The 12,879-nt window shown below is 41.5% G+C and overlaps 1 protein-coding gene across 2 annotated transcripts in view; it reads left to right on the top strand.

Annotated features, from left to right (window-relative positions):
• The window catches only part of MTDH (metadherin), a 52,384-nt gene that overhangs the window by 21,962 nt on the left and 17,543 nt on the right, over positions 1-12,879 (top strand). The window contains exons 4-8 of one of the 2 annotated variants that reach the window (XM_039524365.1): positions 13-192; positions 1,748-1,816; positions 4,591-4,842; positions 8,018-8,104; positions 11,819-11,917. In XM_039524365.1, the coding sequence (XP_039380299.1) occupies positions 13-192; positions 1,748-1,816; positions 4,591-4,842; positions 8,018-8,104; positions 11,819-11,917 (687 nt within the window). The remainder of the gene's footprint in view (positions 1-12; positions 193-1,747; positions 1,817-4,590; positions 4,843-8,017; positions 8,105-11,818; positions 11,918-12,879) is intronic. The other variant, XM_039524366.1, reaches the window with a different exon arrangement.

A 12,879-nucleotide genomic window follows, 5' to 3' on the forward strand; every position in this document is an offset into this window, starting at 1 on the left:
GGGATATTTTAGGAGCTTGGGAAACTAAAATCAGTAACCGTGAGAAAAGGCAGCAGCGTAAGCGTGACAAGGTACTGACTGACGCTGGTCCAATAGAACCAAATCTCCCTGGGATGGAAAATGCAGTTACAGTAACCACTGAACAACTAATACCTACACCATCTTTTCCAGTTGGTCCCAGAAAAAATAAAGGTATGATGTTGTAGAAAGAAAGAATACTTGAAAAATAAGCAGTGTTCCCTTTAAATGCATTATAATAGGAAGGGGATATATCCATGTAAAGGATATTGGAACTGGACGTTGTAATACTTTGTGTGGATTTAAGGAATCAAGGTTGGAGGAAAAGCTAAAAGAACAGCATTTAACAGAAGATACCTGTCCCACTAAGATTCCAATTATTGAGTCCATGTTTTCAGCTGAAGCAGGTGAGAACTGTAAAGCCTTGTGCCTCTTGGAACCTATAGAAGCATCCCTCAATCAGGTACCTAGTCTGGCCCCTTCCCACCACTATCTGTGTTCTTTTCTGACTGTGTTGGGGAAGATTTTCCTTGTTTCACAGATCATTCCTGATTTTTTTGGCAGATCCCAATGTTTTTTTTATTAAGCCTCTTCTCACCCTTCCCTCCTTTTTGTGGTCAGTTTGTTTTCTATTAAACTGAAACACAAACTAAGTGTTTTTCCCCCTTTCCACCACCATACCAGTTCTTCTTTGTCTGGGCATTGTTTGCGTAACTGATGGTACCACAGCTTATCAGTTTCCCCAGCCCCACAAGAAGAGCGGAAAGACACCGTTTTGTTGGCCTACTAGATACCAGATTTCCTCTAGACAGTCTGGTACCTGTTGATGCACCTGAGTGCCTCATTAAACAAAGTGTTTAATCACATCAAGTGTTCTGACATAGCAGCAGAAAGCTTGAGCCTAGCTCTTCTCTGGTGCTTTACTACATTACATTCACATTCTGACTTCGACTCCTTGCATTGTTGATGCCTCAGATCCTGGTTTCTTCTTTGATCAGAGCTTGTTTCCATCCTGACTGAATGCACTGTCATTGCCCTCAAGTACCATGTCAGTTTTCCCTTTGTCATTGGAGGCATGTAGGAAGTCAGGCAACCCAGCAACTTCAAGAAATGTGTTGACTGTAACTGTATTGCGATCTTTATGGACATAGATTACAATAGTCATTAATCTGAGCAGGGACCATGGCAGTGTGTAGTGCACGATCAGTTCTCGGATGTCACCTTGCACCAGGTTAATCTGAAAGGAGTTCAGCTGCATCTGCAGCACTGCCTGGGTTGGGTAAGAGGTAGAAACAGTGGTTTCCTTTTGTAATAATGTCTGGAAGAGGCTAACAGAGGTGTTTGCAATGAAATGACCTCTTCCACCTGGTCTGGGCATACGGCTCATGAGCACTGGAAAAATAGCTGGGCTTCTTTCAAATTAACTTTCTTAAACAGAATTAAAAGTTGATTAGGGTTCCTTGATTTAAATTCTGAGATATCTAAACTGTATATAAATCAAATAGCCTTTGAGATTAAATGCCCATATTTTTGGTTTTAATATAGCGTCTAAAAAATTGCTGTATTTGCAAATTTCTCCTTTAGTTTAGGATGTAAATATTTTTTGCCTGTTAATGATTGTTAAAGAGCTGATCCTCTGAAGTATAATTTGGCCTTTGGTAATGAATACTTACTATAGATGCATGTAATGGGATATACAATGGTTTGTAAAGACTTTCTCTTTAATCAGGTGATACAATTCTGAATGTTCAAGTTAGCAGCTCTAAATCTGCAAAGGGAGATTCAACAGTTCAGCAAGGTAAAAGGATTTATGACTAGTGTGCATGCTAACTTGTTAATCTGAGTAATAGTTTCCTATGCAGAACTAGAATTCCACCTTGTCAGAGTGCAGGATGCTGTGCAGTCCATGATTTAGAACTTTTTTCTCAGTTATGCAATTGCTTGCTCTTCAGTTGTGGGTGTCTGACTTGCACAGTCATTGTACAGTTATTTCTCAATAACAGTACATTGGCTGTACAGACTCTTTACCCCCTAGTTACTCTAATAATACTGCTGTACTGTACCTAGAATTTTTATGCTGTTTATACCTGGTATAGAAATGACTGCTGAGTAAACCACAAACATTTGGGTCTTGGAACAACATTTGGGGACTGTCCAGTCTAGCCTTAAGTATTCACTTTCTCAAGTTAATGAGTTAAGTTGCCTAAAGTAAATAAATAAATAAATAAATAAAATATATGCCTCAACATATTTGCTTTGAGTTAAACACACAGGTCCTGAATCTAAGGAATCTGATATGCAGTTTGGGCACAAATAGGTCATTTGACACCTAAATACCACAGTAGTGGGCATATGTAGATTTTGCACATGCAAATACCTGTTGGTGCACGGAATTACTATAATTTTAGCCCAACTCTCTGAAAATTGGGCTCAAATTATAAAAACTTATGTTTTGAGTGTTGAGGCTTATAGTTAGTCTTTCTTGTAAGAGAAGCTGATCCAGGAACATTTGGGAAACTGTTTAACTCTGGCCCTTGTCAAATGCAGATGGTAACTATTTAAGTCTGTAGTATATCTGACTACATTTACAGGAGACTGTTAAGCTAGCTGGTGGATGTAGCTGTGACCAAATCTAGTCCATGTAGTTTGGTAGATCAACATTATGTTGCATTATAAGAAATGACATCCAGCAGAAAGCAGTTCTTTTGCTGTCAATCCTTCAGAGCTTTGCTTCACAAGCAAACTACTGTTGATGTGCAGCACTGCTAGAGAAAAAGATGTGTGATAAAGAGATTAATGCATATATTTTATTCAGGTTCTTGTACTACTGTCCACCTTCTTGGCACTCATAGCTTTCCAGGAGGACAGCCTGTTACAGTAGTGACTGTGGTCATCTTCAGGGCTAGGATATCCCAAAAAGCTGTGGATATTTTTATGCTGTACTAGACAGGGAAGAAAACTAAGTTTAAGGGAGTTGTTTTGCAGATGAGCATGAGTGATACACACTTCTTGCATGCTGCTGAATATTAGAGAAGAGAGTGAAGCTCATGCTGCAAAACATCTGTTAGTCTATAAGGTGCCACAGGATTCTTTGCTGCTTCTAAGTTTAAGGGGCAGAACATGGAATATTTATCTCTACGTTTTCAGATTTAATAAGACCAATACTTATATGCCCTTTTCAATTTGGAAAGCTCCTGACTATTCAGATGGGATTTTTTCACTAGGCTTACTTCCTGAATAAAATGGAAACCTTCCTTCATCCCATCCTAGTTCTGAACTACCAGAAGGGGCTTCCCACAGCTCTCTCAAGTGCTGCTTCCCTGGTGGAAGAGAGACAGCTCTTGACAGAGCTAGAGGTTCCCTTTTTAATGCATGAGGGAGAAGTAACAGTGGGCAGGAAGTAGCAGCCCTTTAAGGGAGAGAAGAGCACAGTGCGGCACAGCCTTCTGATGTTGCTTTCTATTTCTCCCAGCTATGAGAGTGAAGGGGCACTAGTCATCAGAACCAGAGGACCAAGAGAGACAGAGTAGCTGCCCCTCTTCCATTACCATGTAGAGAAGCCGCCTTGATGTCCCATTTTGGCTCTCTTCTATTATGTCCCTCCTGGCTCCTGCAGTGGTTCCTGACATCAATACTCCCTCCTCTTGCATTCCTTTTTCAGGGTTCTCTTGATCCCAAACAGTGTTGCAGCATTGTTGTAAAAGTTACTTTTTCTGCTGTCAGCAGTTCATCCAGAATACAGTTCCTTTTCAGTTATGTACATACAGGTTAGGATGTTTCTGCTTTACTCGTTTTATTCTTTTGAGCATGCAGGAGTATTCAAGTACTCCAGAATTGGGCCGGTGCAACTAACCTTGCTAGAATCTAAACTCTTAATACCCAGGATTCTCATTTGTTTAGCATACTTTGTTGTAAAGTGCCATGTTTGCATATGGCAATATGTAAATACCACAACACACTACCATATTGGGATCAGAGTTCTACACCTGGGCCTGTAAGGAACACTATGCACTGCTGTCTCTTGTCCCCCAAAATCTGACTGAAAGAATAATATTGACGGACTTTGGAGAGAGCAGTGTTTAGCCACCCCCACTAGGAAGAAGGTGAAGCAAAAGAAGGATGTGGAGCAAAAAAGGATATAGTGGAGGCCCTCTAGGCATGAAGAGAGGGAAGGAAAGAAGGGGGCGGGGGGGGAATAGAATCCTGTTCTCTAACATTGCAGGAGGAAGGCAGAGTGTTAAAACATTTCAGTATCTTCACAGGAATGGAGCCTACAGGCAGAGGTGAGGGACACAGATGATAGAAGTGTTAACATTTGAAACATGAGTGTTACTGTAGATCTAACTTTAGACATTTCAGCCTTAACAAGTTCACCTATTTTGGAGGCTAAGAGATTTATTGTAACAATTCATAGTTTGTGTTAAAACTGTCTTGCAACTGCATATGATTCTGGTATATAATATTTAGTTGCTAATGACCAAAATTCAATAATGAACTTGATTTCTTTATATTCAAGTAATATTTTTAACTCTTCATCCCGTTACTTTTTTTAACATGTTTTTATTTTTTAAGTTTCTTCAGGGTTGAATGAAAGTCCTACTGTAAATGGAGGAAATTGGAATGAGAAGTCTGTAAAAATCTCCTCAGAGATCAGTGCAGGTGAGGAGAAATGGACATCTGTTCCATCAACTACAGCAGGGAAGAGGAAAACTGAGACATGTGCTTGGGGTCAGGACACTGGAGATGCTAGTGGAAATGGAAAAGATTGGAGTGTATCCCTTGTGAGCAGGTCCTGGGGAGAGCGTACTTTGTTTCCTAGCATTGGTAAGTATTGCTTCATGCAAGCATTCTTGCACCTTTTAGTAAAGGTAAAACAATGTTGGGATTCTTAAAAACATAATTGTCATTTTGTAATCTTGTTGCTGTTTAGTATAAAGTTATTTCCTTGGTTAATATTGATAAATTGATTGAGTCCTGGTGTTTAGGAAAACAATCCAGTTCAGCTGCTTTGAACTGCTATATTTTATATTTGTAACACATTAAATTTGCCAGGTTAATTATGGGGAAATGTTTTTTCCCTACAGGTACCTAGAAAACTGCCTGCCCTCCCCCAAAGCACTACTAAAAATCTGTAGTGTAAAAATGTAGAAATGGTTGGTTGAGAGCCTTGTGGATATATTTTTTGTTTTTTAGTAATTCGTTTTTTTTTAAGTGGTGGCTAAAGAATTCCGAATCCAAGGCATTTTCAACTTGATCACAAAGAAATTCCAATTTTATTTAAGTAAACATTTGTTTACTAATGTTTATTAAACATTGGTCTTTACTGGGATTTTTTGAGGCTTATATTTGAGGTAAATATTGAAGACTTTTTTTTTCTAAAAAATAAACTGTAGGCAATTCAGCACCAATGAGCAACTCCATGGCAAAAGCATTTTTTACTTTTTAGAAAAGTCTGAATTTGGAAGGCATGGGGGAGCAAGCCTCTCAAAATTGGCTGGATATTGCAAGCTGATGGAGCGAGGTGCAAGTTTAGGGCCTCAGCATTGACTGTGAGATAATGCTTCAATACTGAAACACCCCATGCCTCTGTCACCTACTACCCTACACTGGAACCTATATAGGGTATAGTTAAACAGTTACAACCCATGCTCGAGGACCCATCCTGAAAGAGCAGGGGTGGGCAAACATTTTGGCCCGAGGGCCACATTGGTGTTGCGGAACTGTATGGCGGGCCGGGTAGGGAAGGCTGTGCCTCCCCAAACAGCCTGACCCCATCCACACCCCCGCCTCCTGACAGCCCCCTCTCCCCCCAGAATCCCATGCCTATCCAACCGCCATTGACCCCCGGAACTCCCTGCCCCTTATCTAACCCCACTCCCTGCCCCTTTAGCATGCTGCTCAGAGTGGCAGGAGCTCGCAGCTGCGCAGCCAGGCCGGAACCCGCCACGCCACCCAGACCGCTGGCGTCGTGTTGCGCTGAGGCTGGGGACTAGCCTCCCCAGCCGGAAGCTCAGGGGCCGGGAAGGACGGTCCCATGGTCCAGATGTGGCCCACGGACTGTAGTTTACCCACCTTTGTGAAAGAGAGATCTTTCCTAAGCCCCCCTTTCTGGTGTTCAAACAATCCCTGCAGCCTTACCATAATCAGAATCCCCACAGACCAGAACCTACCAACTCAAAGCAGCACCAGACTCTCTGCCATAACAGATGCAAAATCTGCAGACATATTTCCACTGCCATGCTGATTAACACCTCCCAACACACCATCTTTCAAGATCTCTGGGTCCTATACATGCCTATCTCATGTGGTGTACCTCATCCAGTGCATTAAATGCCCCAGTAACAACTATGTGGGTGAAACCAGACAATCACTAAGCTCTCAAATGAACTTGTACAGAAAAATAAGACAAAAAAGCCTTGTTACTGTAGACCGCGGGTCGACAACCTTTCAGAAGTGGTGTGCCGAGTCTTCATTTATTCACTCTAATTTAAGGTTTCATGTGCCAATAATACGTTTTAACGTTTTTAGACAGTCTCTTTCTATAAGTCTATAATATATAATTAAACTATTGTATGTAAAGTAAATAAGGTTTTTAAAATGTTTAAGAAGCTTCATTTAAAATTAAATTAAAATGCAGAGCCCCCCGGACCAGTGGCCAGGACCCAGGCAGTGTGAGTGCCACTGAAAATCAGCTTGCGTGCCGCAGGTTTCCTACCCCTGCTGTAGACTAACACCTTTTCACAAAATGATTGCTCCATATCTGACCTCTCAGTCCTTGTCCTCAAAGGAAACCTGCACAACAACTTTGGCCAGGTGTATACTACAGACTTATATTGGTACAACTGTGCCACTTGGGGGTGGATCAGTGACAGAGTTATACTGACCTAACCGCCTGTGTAGAGAGCACTATGTTGATGGGAGAGCTTCTCCCGTCAACACAGCTGCGCTAATGCAGCATTTTAAGTGTATATCTGCCCTTCAAAAGATGGACCAGGGAGCTTAAGTTCGTAACTTTGCTAAACATTAAAAACATGGTCTCAATAAAGACACTGGATAATTACAACAATCTGTAACCCCTAACCCTCCTCCCTTTGTTCTATGATTGCAGAGGTGTTAATGGGCCGTTTCACCTTGAATTGTCCCTTAGAACAGAAGTTCTCAACCATTTTCTTTCTGAGGCTCCTCCCAACATGCTATAAAACCTCCACAGCTCAGCTGTGCCACAACTCTTTTTCTGCATATAAAAGCCAGGACTGGCATTAAGGGATAGCAGCCTGGCAATTACCTGGGGCCCCATGCCACAGGGAGCACAGCAAAACTAAGTTGCTCAGGCTTTGGCTTCAGACCTGGGTGGCGATGCTCGGGACCCTGGGCTGCAGTCCTGTGTGGCAGGGCTTTGGCTTTCTGTTCTGGGCTCTAGCGCAATTCTAATGCCTGCCATCCTTAGCGGATCCCCCCCGAAACCTGCTTGCAGCTCCCTAAGGGACCCTGGACCCCTGGTTAAGAACCACTGCCTTAGAATATGTTGCCATGCTAAACAATCTTTTCCACCTTGTATTAACCTGTGACACTGAAGCCATGTCTAAACTTAAATCAGTAGAACTATGTTGCTGGTGTCTCGCGAAGGTGGATTAACTACGCTGATGGGAGAAGCTGAGCCACTGCAGCGTTTTAAGCATAGACCTGCCCTGAGTACCTCTCCCAGGCCTGAAGAAGAGCACTGTGTAGCTTGAAAGCTTGTTTCTTTCACCAACAGAAGCTGGTCCAGTTAAAAAAATGTTACCTCACCCACTTTGTCTTCTTATAGTACTCAGTAAGCAAGAGTAAACTTAAAGCCACAAGTAATATTTTACTAGGATGAGACTTTGTCTTGCGGTTGGAATGTCTTCTAATTTTTTTGACCATATTCCTGCAGCTTTAGACAACTGATTTTTCGATGCCTTCAATATGGCAAAATAAAGTGTGAAATTATCAAGCTCTTTTTTTTTTTTTTTTTCAGCTGCCTGGAATGTAGATGGAAGGATCAAGGCCTCTGAACCAAATTCTGCCTCTTTCACTTCCTTAGGACTAAATCCTGCAATTTCTGGTATGTTAAACTTTTCAAAGCATTTTCTACAACTATACTTAAATTAGACACCTTTTTTGCGGGGGGCAATAATCGTTCTGTAGAAATGGTTATAGTTTGTGGTTCGCAAGACAGAGGCATTGTCTACACTTAAAAGGCTGCAGCAGTATGGATGCAGTTGCGCTGCTGTAGTGCTTCAGTGAAAACACTACATATGCCAGTTGGAGGGCTTCTCTCATCGGCATAGGTAATCCACCTCCCCAAGAGGCAGTAACTATGTCAACAGGAGAAAACCCTCCCATCAACATAGCACTGTCTACACTGGGAGTTAGGTCAGTATTACTATGTTGCTCAGGGGGTGTGGATTTTCGTCATCCCCAAGCAACATAGTTATACTGACATAAATTGCTAGTGTAGTCTAAGCCTAAATTGTAGAAAAAGAATTTGCCACATCTTTAAGCATGCAATTGGTTTTTATGTATTATACATTTAAGTGTTATGCACTTAGAATAAATACCTCATTCTCCAAAAATGATAAATAAAAACCCAAAAGCTAGACTAAATATGAGATTGTCATCTCAGTGTTTTTTCCAGATCCTTCCTGTTCTGCTCATCATTCATCAGAAGCAATCCATGTTTAGGATCACTTGGCCATTGCTGCAGATGTAAATTTCAGACTTCTGATGAAGGAGCATAAACATAATTCCCTAAAGATACCATATATGCAGGATTGTAAATCCTATGTCTTAACTCCTTAGTGTGAGACTGGAATAAATCCCTTAACTGTTAAAGTATTTTTACCCTAGAAAGTTGCAGTAGCAGAGAGGATTGCAAGCTAGACCTAATAACTCTTATATGCTACCTCTGCCAAGAATAAATACTGCTTTCTAAACACTGCATCACCTCCTAGAACAGTGTTTCCCAAACTTGGGACACCGCTTGTGTAGGGAAAGCCCCTGGTGGGCCGGGCCGGTTTGTTTACCTGCCCCATCCGCTGGTCCGGCCGATCGCGGCTCCCACTGGCTGTGGTTTGCTGTTCCAGGCCAGTGGGAGCTGCTGGAAGCAACACGGGCCGAGATTGGGAAACACTGTCCTAGAAGATCACTGTCAGCAAAGGAGAAGCGGCATGTTATCGACTGCACTTTTGTCTCATTCCAGTTCTGCGTTCCTTTTGTTGCATATTTATTTACCCATTCCTCCAGTCAACTTGGCATATTTACCTAAACTCTTTGTGAAGCAGTTGCATTGAGTGCTCGTGCAAGTTCTGTGATGCATCTCAGCTGTTGCTTTTTTTTAGTGTTTCTGCCTTTCCTGTGGCACTTTCTCCCCGCCTTTTCCACTGTTCCACAGATTATCTGACCTCCATTATCCAGCTCTTTGTATTAACTGAACAACCAGTGCGCACATGTCCAGAAGTGGGCAATCTTTCCTACGTCCGTTAGACAGTGCTGCAGCCTCGCACTCTCCCATTCTCTGGATTATCTGAATTTTTGATTATCCAATCTAGCCCTGGTCTCAATTAAATCAGATAAACCAGGTTCCGCTGTACTTTGGTGTGTCTACACCTGGATGTGTCTCTTATCTGGCACTGTTGTGTGTGCTTCAGTGCTTCATCACCATATTCTTTACACCCAGTATCTTGGCACTCCAACACCTGAGTTAGGTGCTCCAGTATCTAATTTCATAGAATTTAATGCCAGAAAGTACCTTTTAGATATAGTCTGACATCACAGGATATTAAATTTCCCACAAATATTCCTATATTGAACCCAATGAATTTAGTTGGACTAAAACATATCAGTTCTCAGTAGACTAAACTGTTGTGTGCCACAGGCAGAAAATAGGAGAGACTAAAGTCCCAGCTATGGTAGGAAATTAATTACATGAGATTAGAAGGTGGTCAATGTTCCATGCTGTAGAGGAAGTCATAATCCCACTCCAGGTCCCTGCCAATATCACTTGGGGAGAAATTGCCAGATTTTGGGTCAGAAATTAATCAATTTGACCCTGATTGTGTGAGCAAGACATATCAGTCAGGCATCTAAGGAACAAGATTTTCTGTACTACCTCAAATCACTAATCTCCCCAATCTAGTGTCACATCCCCCATTTTGGCCAATCTCTGCTTTAGAGAAATATGGGGGGGGGGGAACAGAGCAGAATAAACCGAGCCAGCTGTGCATCAGGAAAAAATTCCTTCCCAACCTCTGCAGACAACTGTCTGAAGCCCTGAAGCATGAGATTTGATGTAGCTTCAAAGGTTATAAACATGTTGAGAGAAGTTCAGGCAATCCTTTTATCCTAGTGGACCATGAAGGAAGGGAATGAATAAAAGGATTAATAGATTTCTCACTGCTACCTACTGTGTCTTCTGCGTGCTGGAAAACTTGGCTAGCATTCTTTCAGTGCTCCACCAGTATTGGTTTATCCTGGGAGCTTTGCCTCCTGCACAATCAAGACAGCTGACTGAAACACTTGGAGAGCAGCATTTGTACTCAGCAGGGTATTGCATATAATAGCCAGCGATGATGATTGCTCCTACTCTCTCCTGCTACACTGCACTCAATGGTGAAACCTTTAAACCTTAAGAACTAGTAGAGTTAAGAGCCAGGAGTGAGAATCCTATAAGACAGCGGTTCTCAAACTTTACTAACCTGAGGACCCCCATTTTGACCTAAAATTTTTCACAGACCCCCAGCTGGCTTCTAATTTTCCCTGGGGGTGCTCAACCCCTGCTCAGCCCCAGGTCCCATCCCTGCTCCACCCCTGCCCCTCTTCCCACGCCTCTTTCCACCCCTTTCCCCAAGTGTGCCCAGTCTCCGCTCCTCCCCCTCTCTCCCAGTGCCTGCTGCACGCCGCGGAACAGCTGTTGAGCAGCGTGCAGGAGGCACTGGGAGGGTGGGGGAGCAGTTGATCAGCGGGGCCAGTGGCCCTTGACATGACTTGTGGATCCCCTGGAGTACCCTCTGCAGACTCCAGTTTGAGAACCGCTGCTATAAGACATCTTCTGAAAAGCAGAATTACAGGCAAGTAATTTTACCATTTTCATAAGAATCTGATTGTTGTACGCTCAATATACAATCAACAATAAATAAGGTTCAGTGGAATGTTGTATAGTCAGTGTTTATCTCTTTCCCCATAGCCTGTGACCCCTTAATTTTGACTTTTTGTTTCAGTATTTCTAATTTTTTTTTCTTTTACTGGGATCTCTAAATTCCTACTCTTCCCTCTGAATATGCTTCATTTTGGAGGCAGTCTGTGGTGTCCTTTATCACTGTGACTGAATGTTGTGTGCACTCGTCATTGTTCCCCTCTCTTGGCTTGAAAAAGAGAGATTAAATTTGGTACCATAGTCCAGTATGTTTCTGCTGGACTAGCAGGTCAGCCTGCTGTGTATAGAGAATCTCTAGAAGACTTTTATGTCGGTCCTTCTGAATGTAGAACTTCAAATTGCAAGCAATGTCATAGTGAATCTAATGAGTTTTGAAATCCTGATAATTATTCTTGCTTCTTCTGAATTAAAATATGCACAGGAGGAGGGGAGAGAGCAGAATTCCTGCTCACTCAGAATTCTCTCATAAGTTTTATTTTGTTTGCTGGATTCTCCCTCTTTCTTACCTTACCTTGTTATTTCCTATTATTTTTAAATAAGAGAATTCAGCACCACAGACCCAAGTTTATAAGCTAAAAAATATTCCAAAGTTTTCATAAGTGTATTTCTTCTGCTCTCTTACAGGATCCAGCAATGAGCCAGTTACTCAGCCTGGTACTTCTGATTTTCAGTGGGATTTAAACCGCAGTCAGCCCCATGTTGATGATGAATGGTCTGGGTTAAGTATGTTCCTCTAAAATTCTTGTGATTTAAAATTTTCTCTGCTTTTTTTCAGCCACGCAGTCTGAACTTTTACATTAATTGGCTTCTGGTTTTATATTCTGTTGCTTTTGCTTTATATCTTTCATTTCTGTAATATTAAATGTCAGTTTAAGGTACAGATACTTACAGCTGAAATTCATAGTTTTAATGATTATGTAAATATAAAATAGTTATTTTTTTAAGCTGAAACACTTGGTTAAGGAAATGTACCTGTTTCAGATATGGGAAAAAACTGTATCCAGTTTCTTCTGTTTTTTGCTAGAAATAGTTTTAATAAGTAATTGAATCCCAGAGTGAACTGTACTGGCTTGATATTACGTAGATACTGCTATGTGATCCAATAGAGTGAGTTAATACTCCAGCACATGAGTACATAACAAGCCTCTGTGCTCAGTTTATGTATTGGTCATAGCACACTATATGCTTTACTGAGTATTGGAAGACATTTGAATTCAGCCTGTTTTCTGTGAACCATCTAATAATAGTAAAAACACACAATTATTGACTATATAAATGTTCCCCACAGTGAATACCTCTGAAATCATTTTAAGAACTGGTATATAAAGCTCAGTTTCATCATTAACTCTTGATTTTTTCTTGTAAATTTGAAATATGATCTTGTAGTTCCTCAACACAGATTAGTCTTTCCAAATGTGAAGAGTATAAAATATTAATATAACTGAATATTTAAATCTTAGTCCCTACTATTAATACTATACTTGTAAAGAACACTTACACGGCTACCCCTCTGATAAGAGAGTTAGTCTGGATCTGTAAAAGCGGCAAGGAGTTCTGTGGCACCTTATAGACTAACAAACGTATTGGAGCATGAGCTTTCATGGGTAAATACCCACTTTGTTGGATGCAAGCCATGAAGTGGGTATTCACCCACAAAAGCTCATGCTCCAATACGTTTGTTAGTC

Source organism: Mauremys reevesii, linkage group 2 (genome assembly GCF_016161935.1).
Source record: "Mauremys reevesii isolate NIE-2019 linkage group 2, ASM1616193v1, whole genome shotgun sequence".
In the NCBI taxonomy this organism is placed as follows: Eukaryota; Metazoa; Chordata; order Testudines; family Geoemydidae; genus Mauremys; species Mauremys reevesii.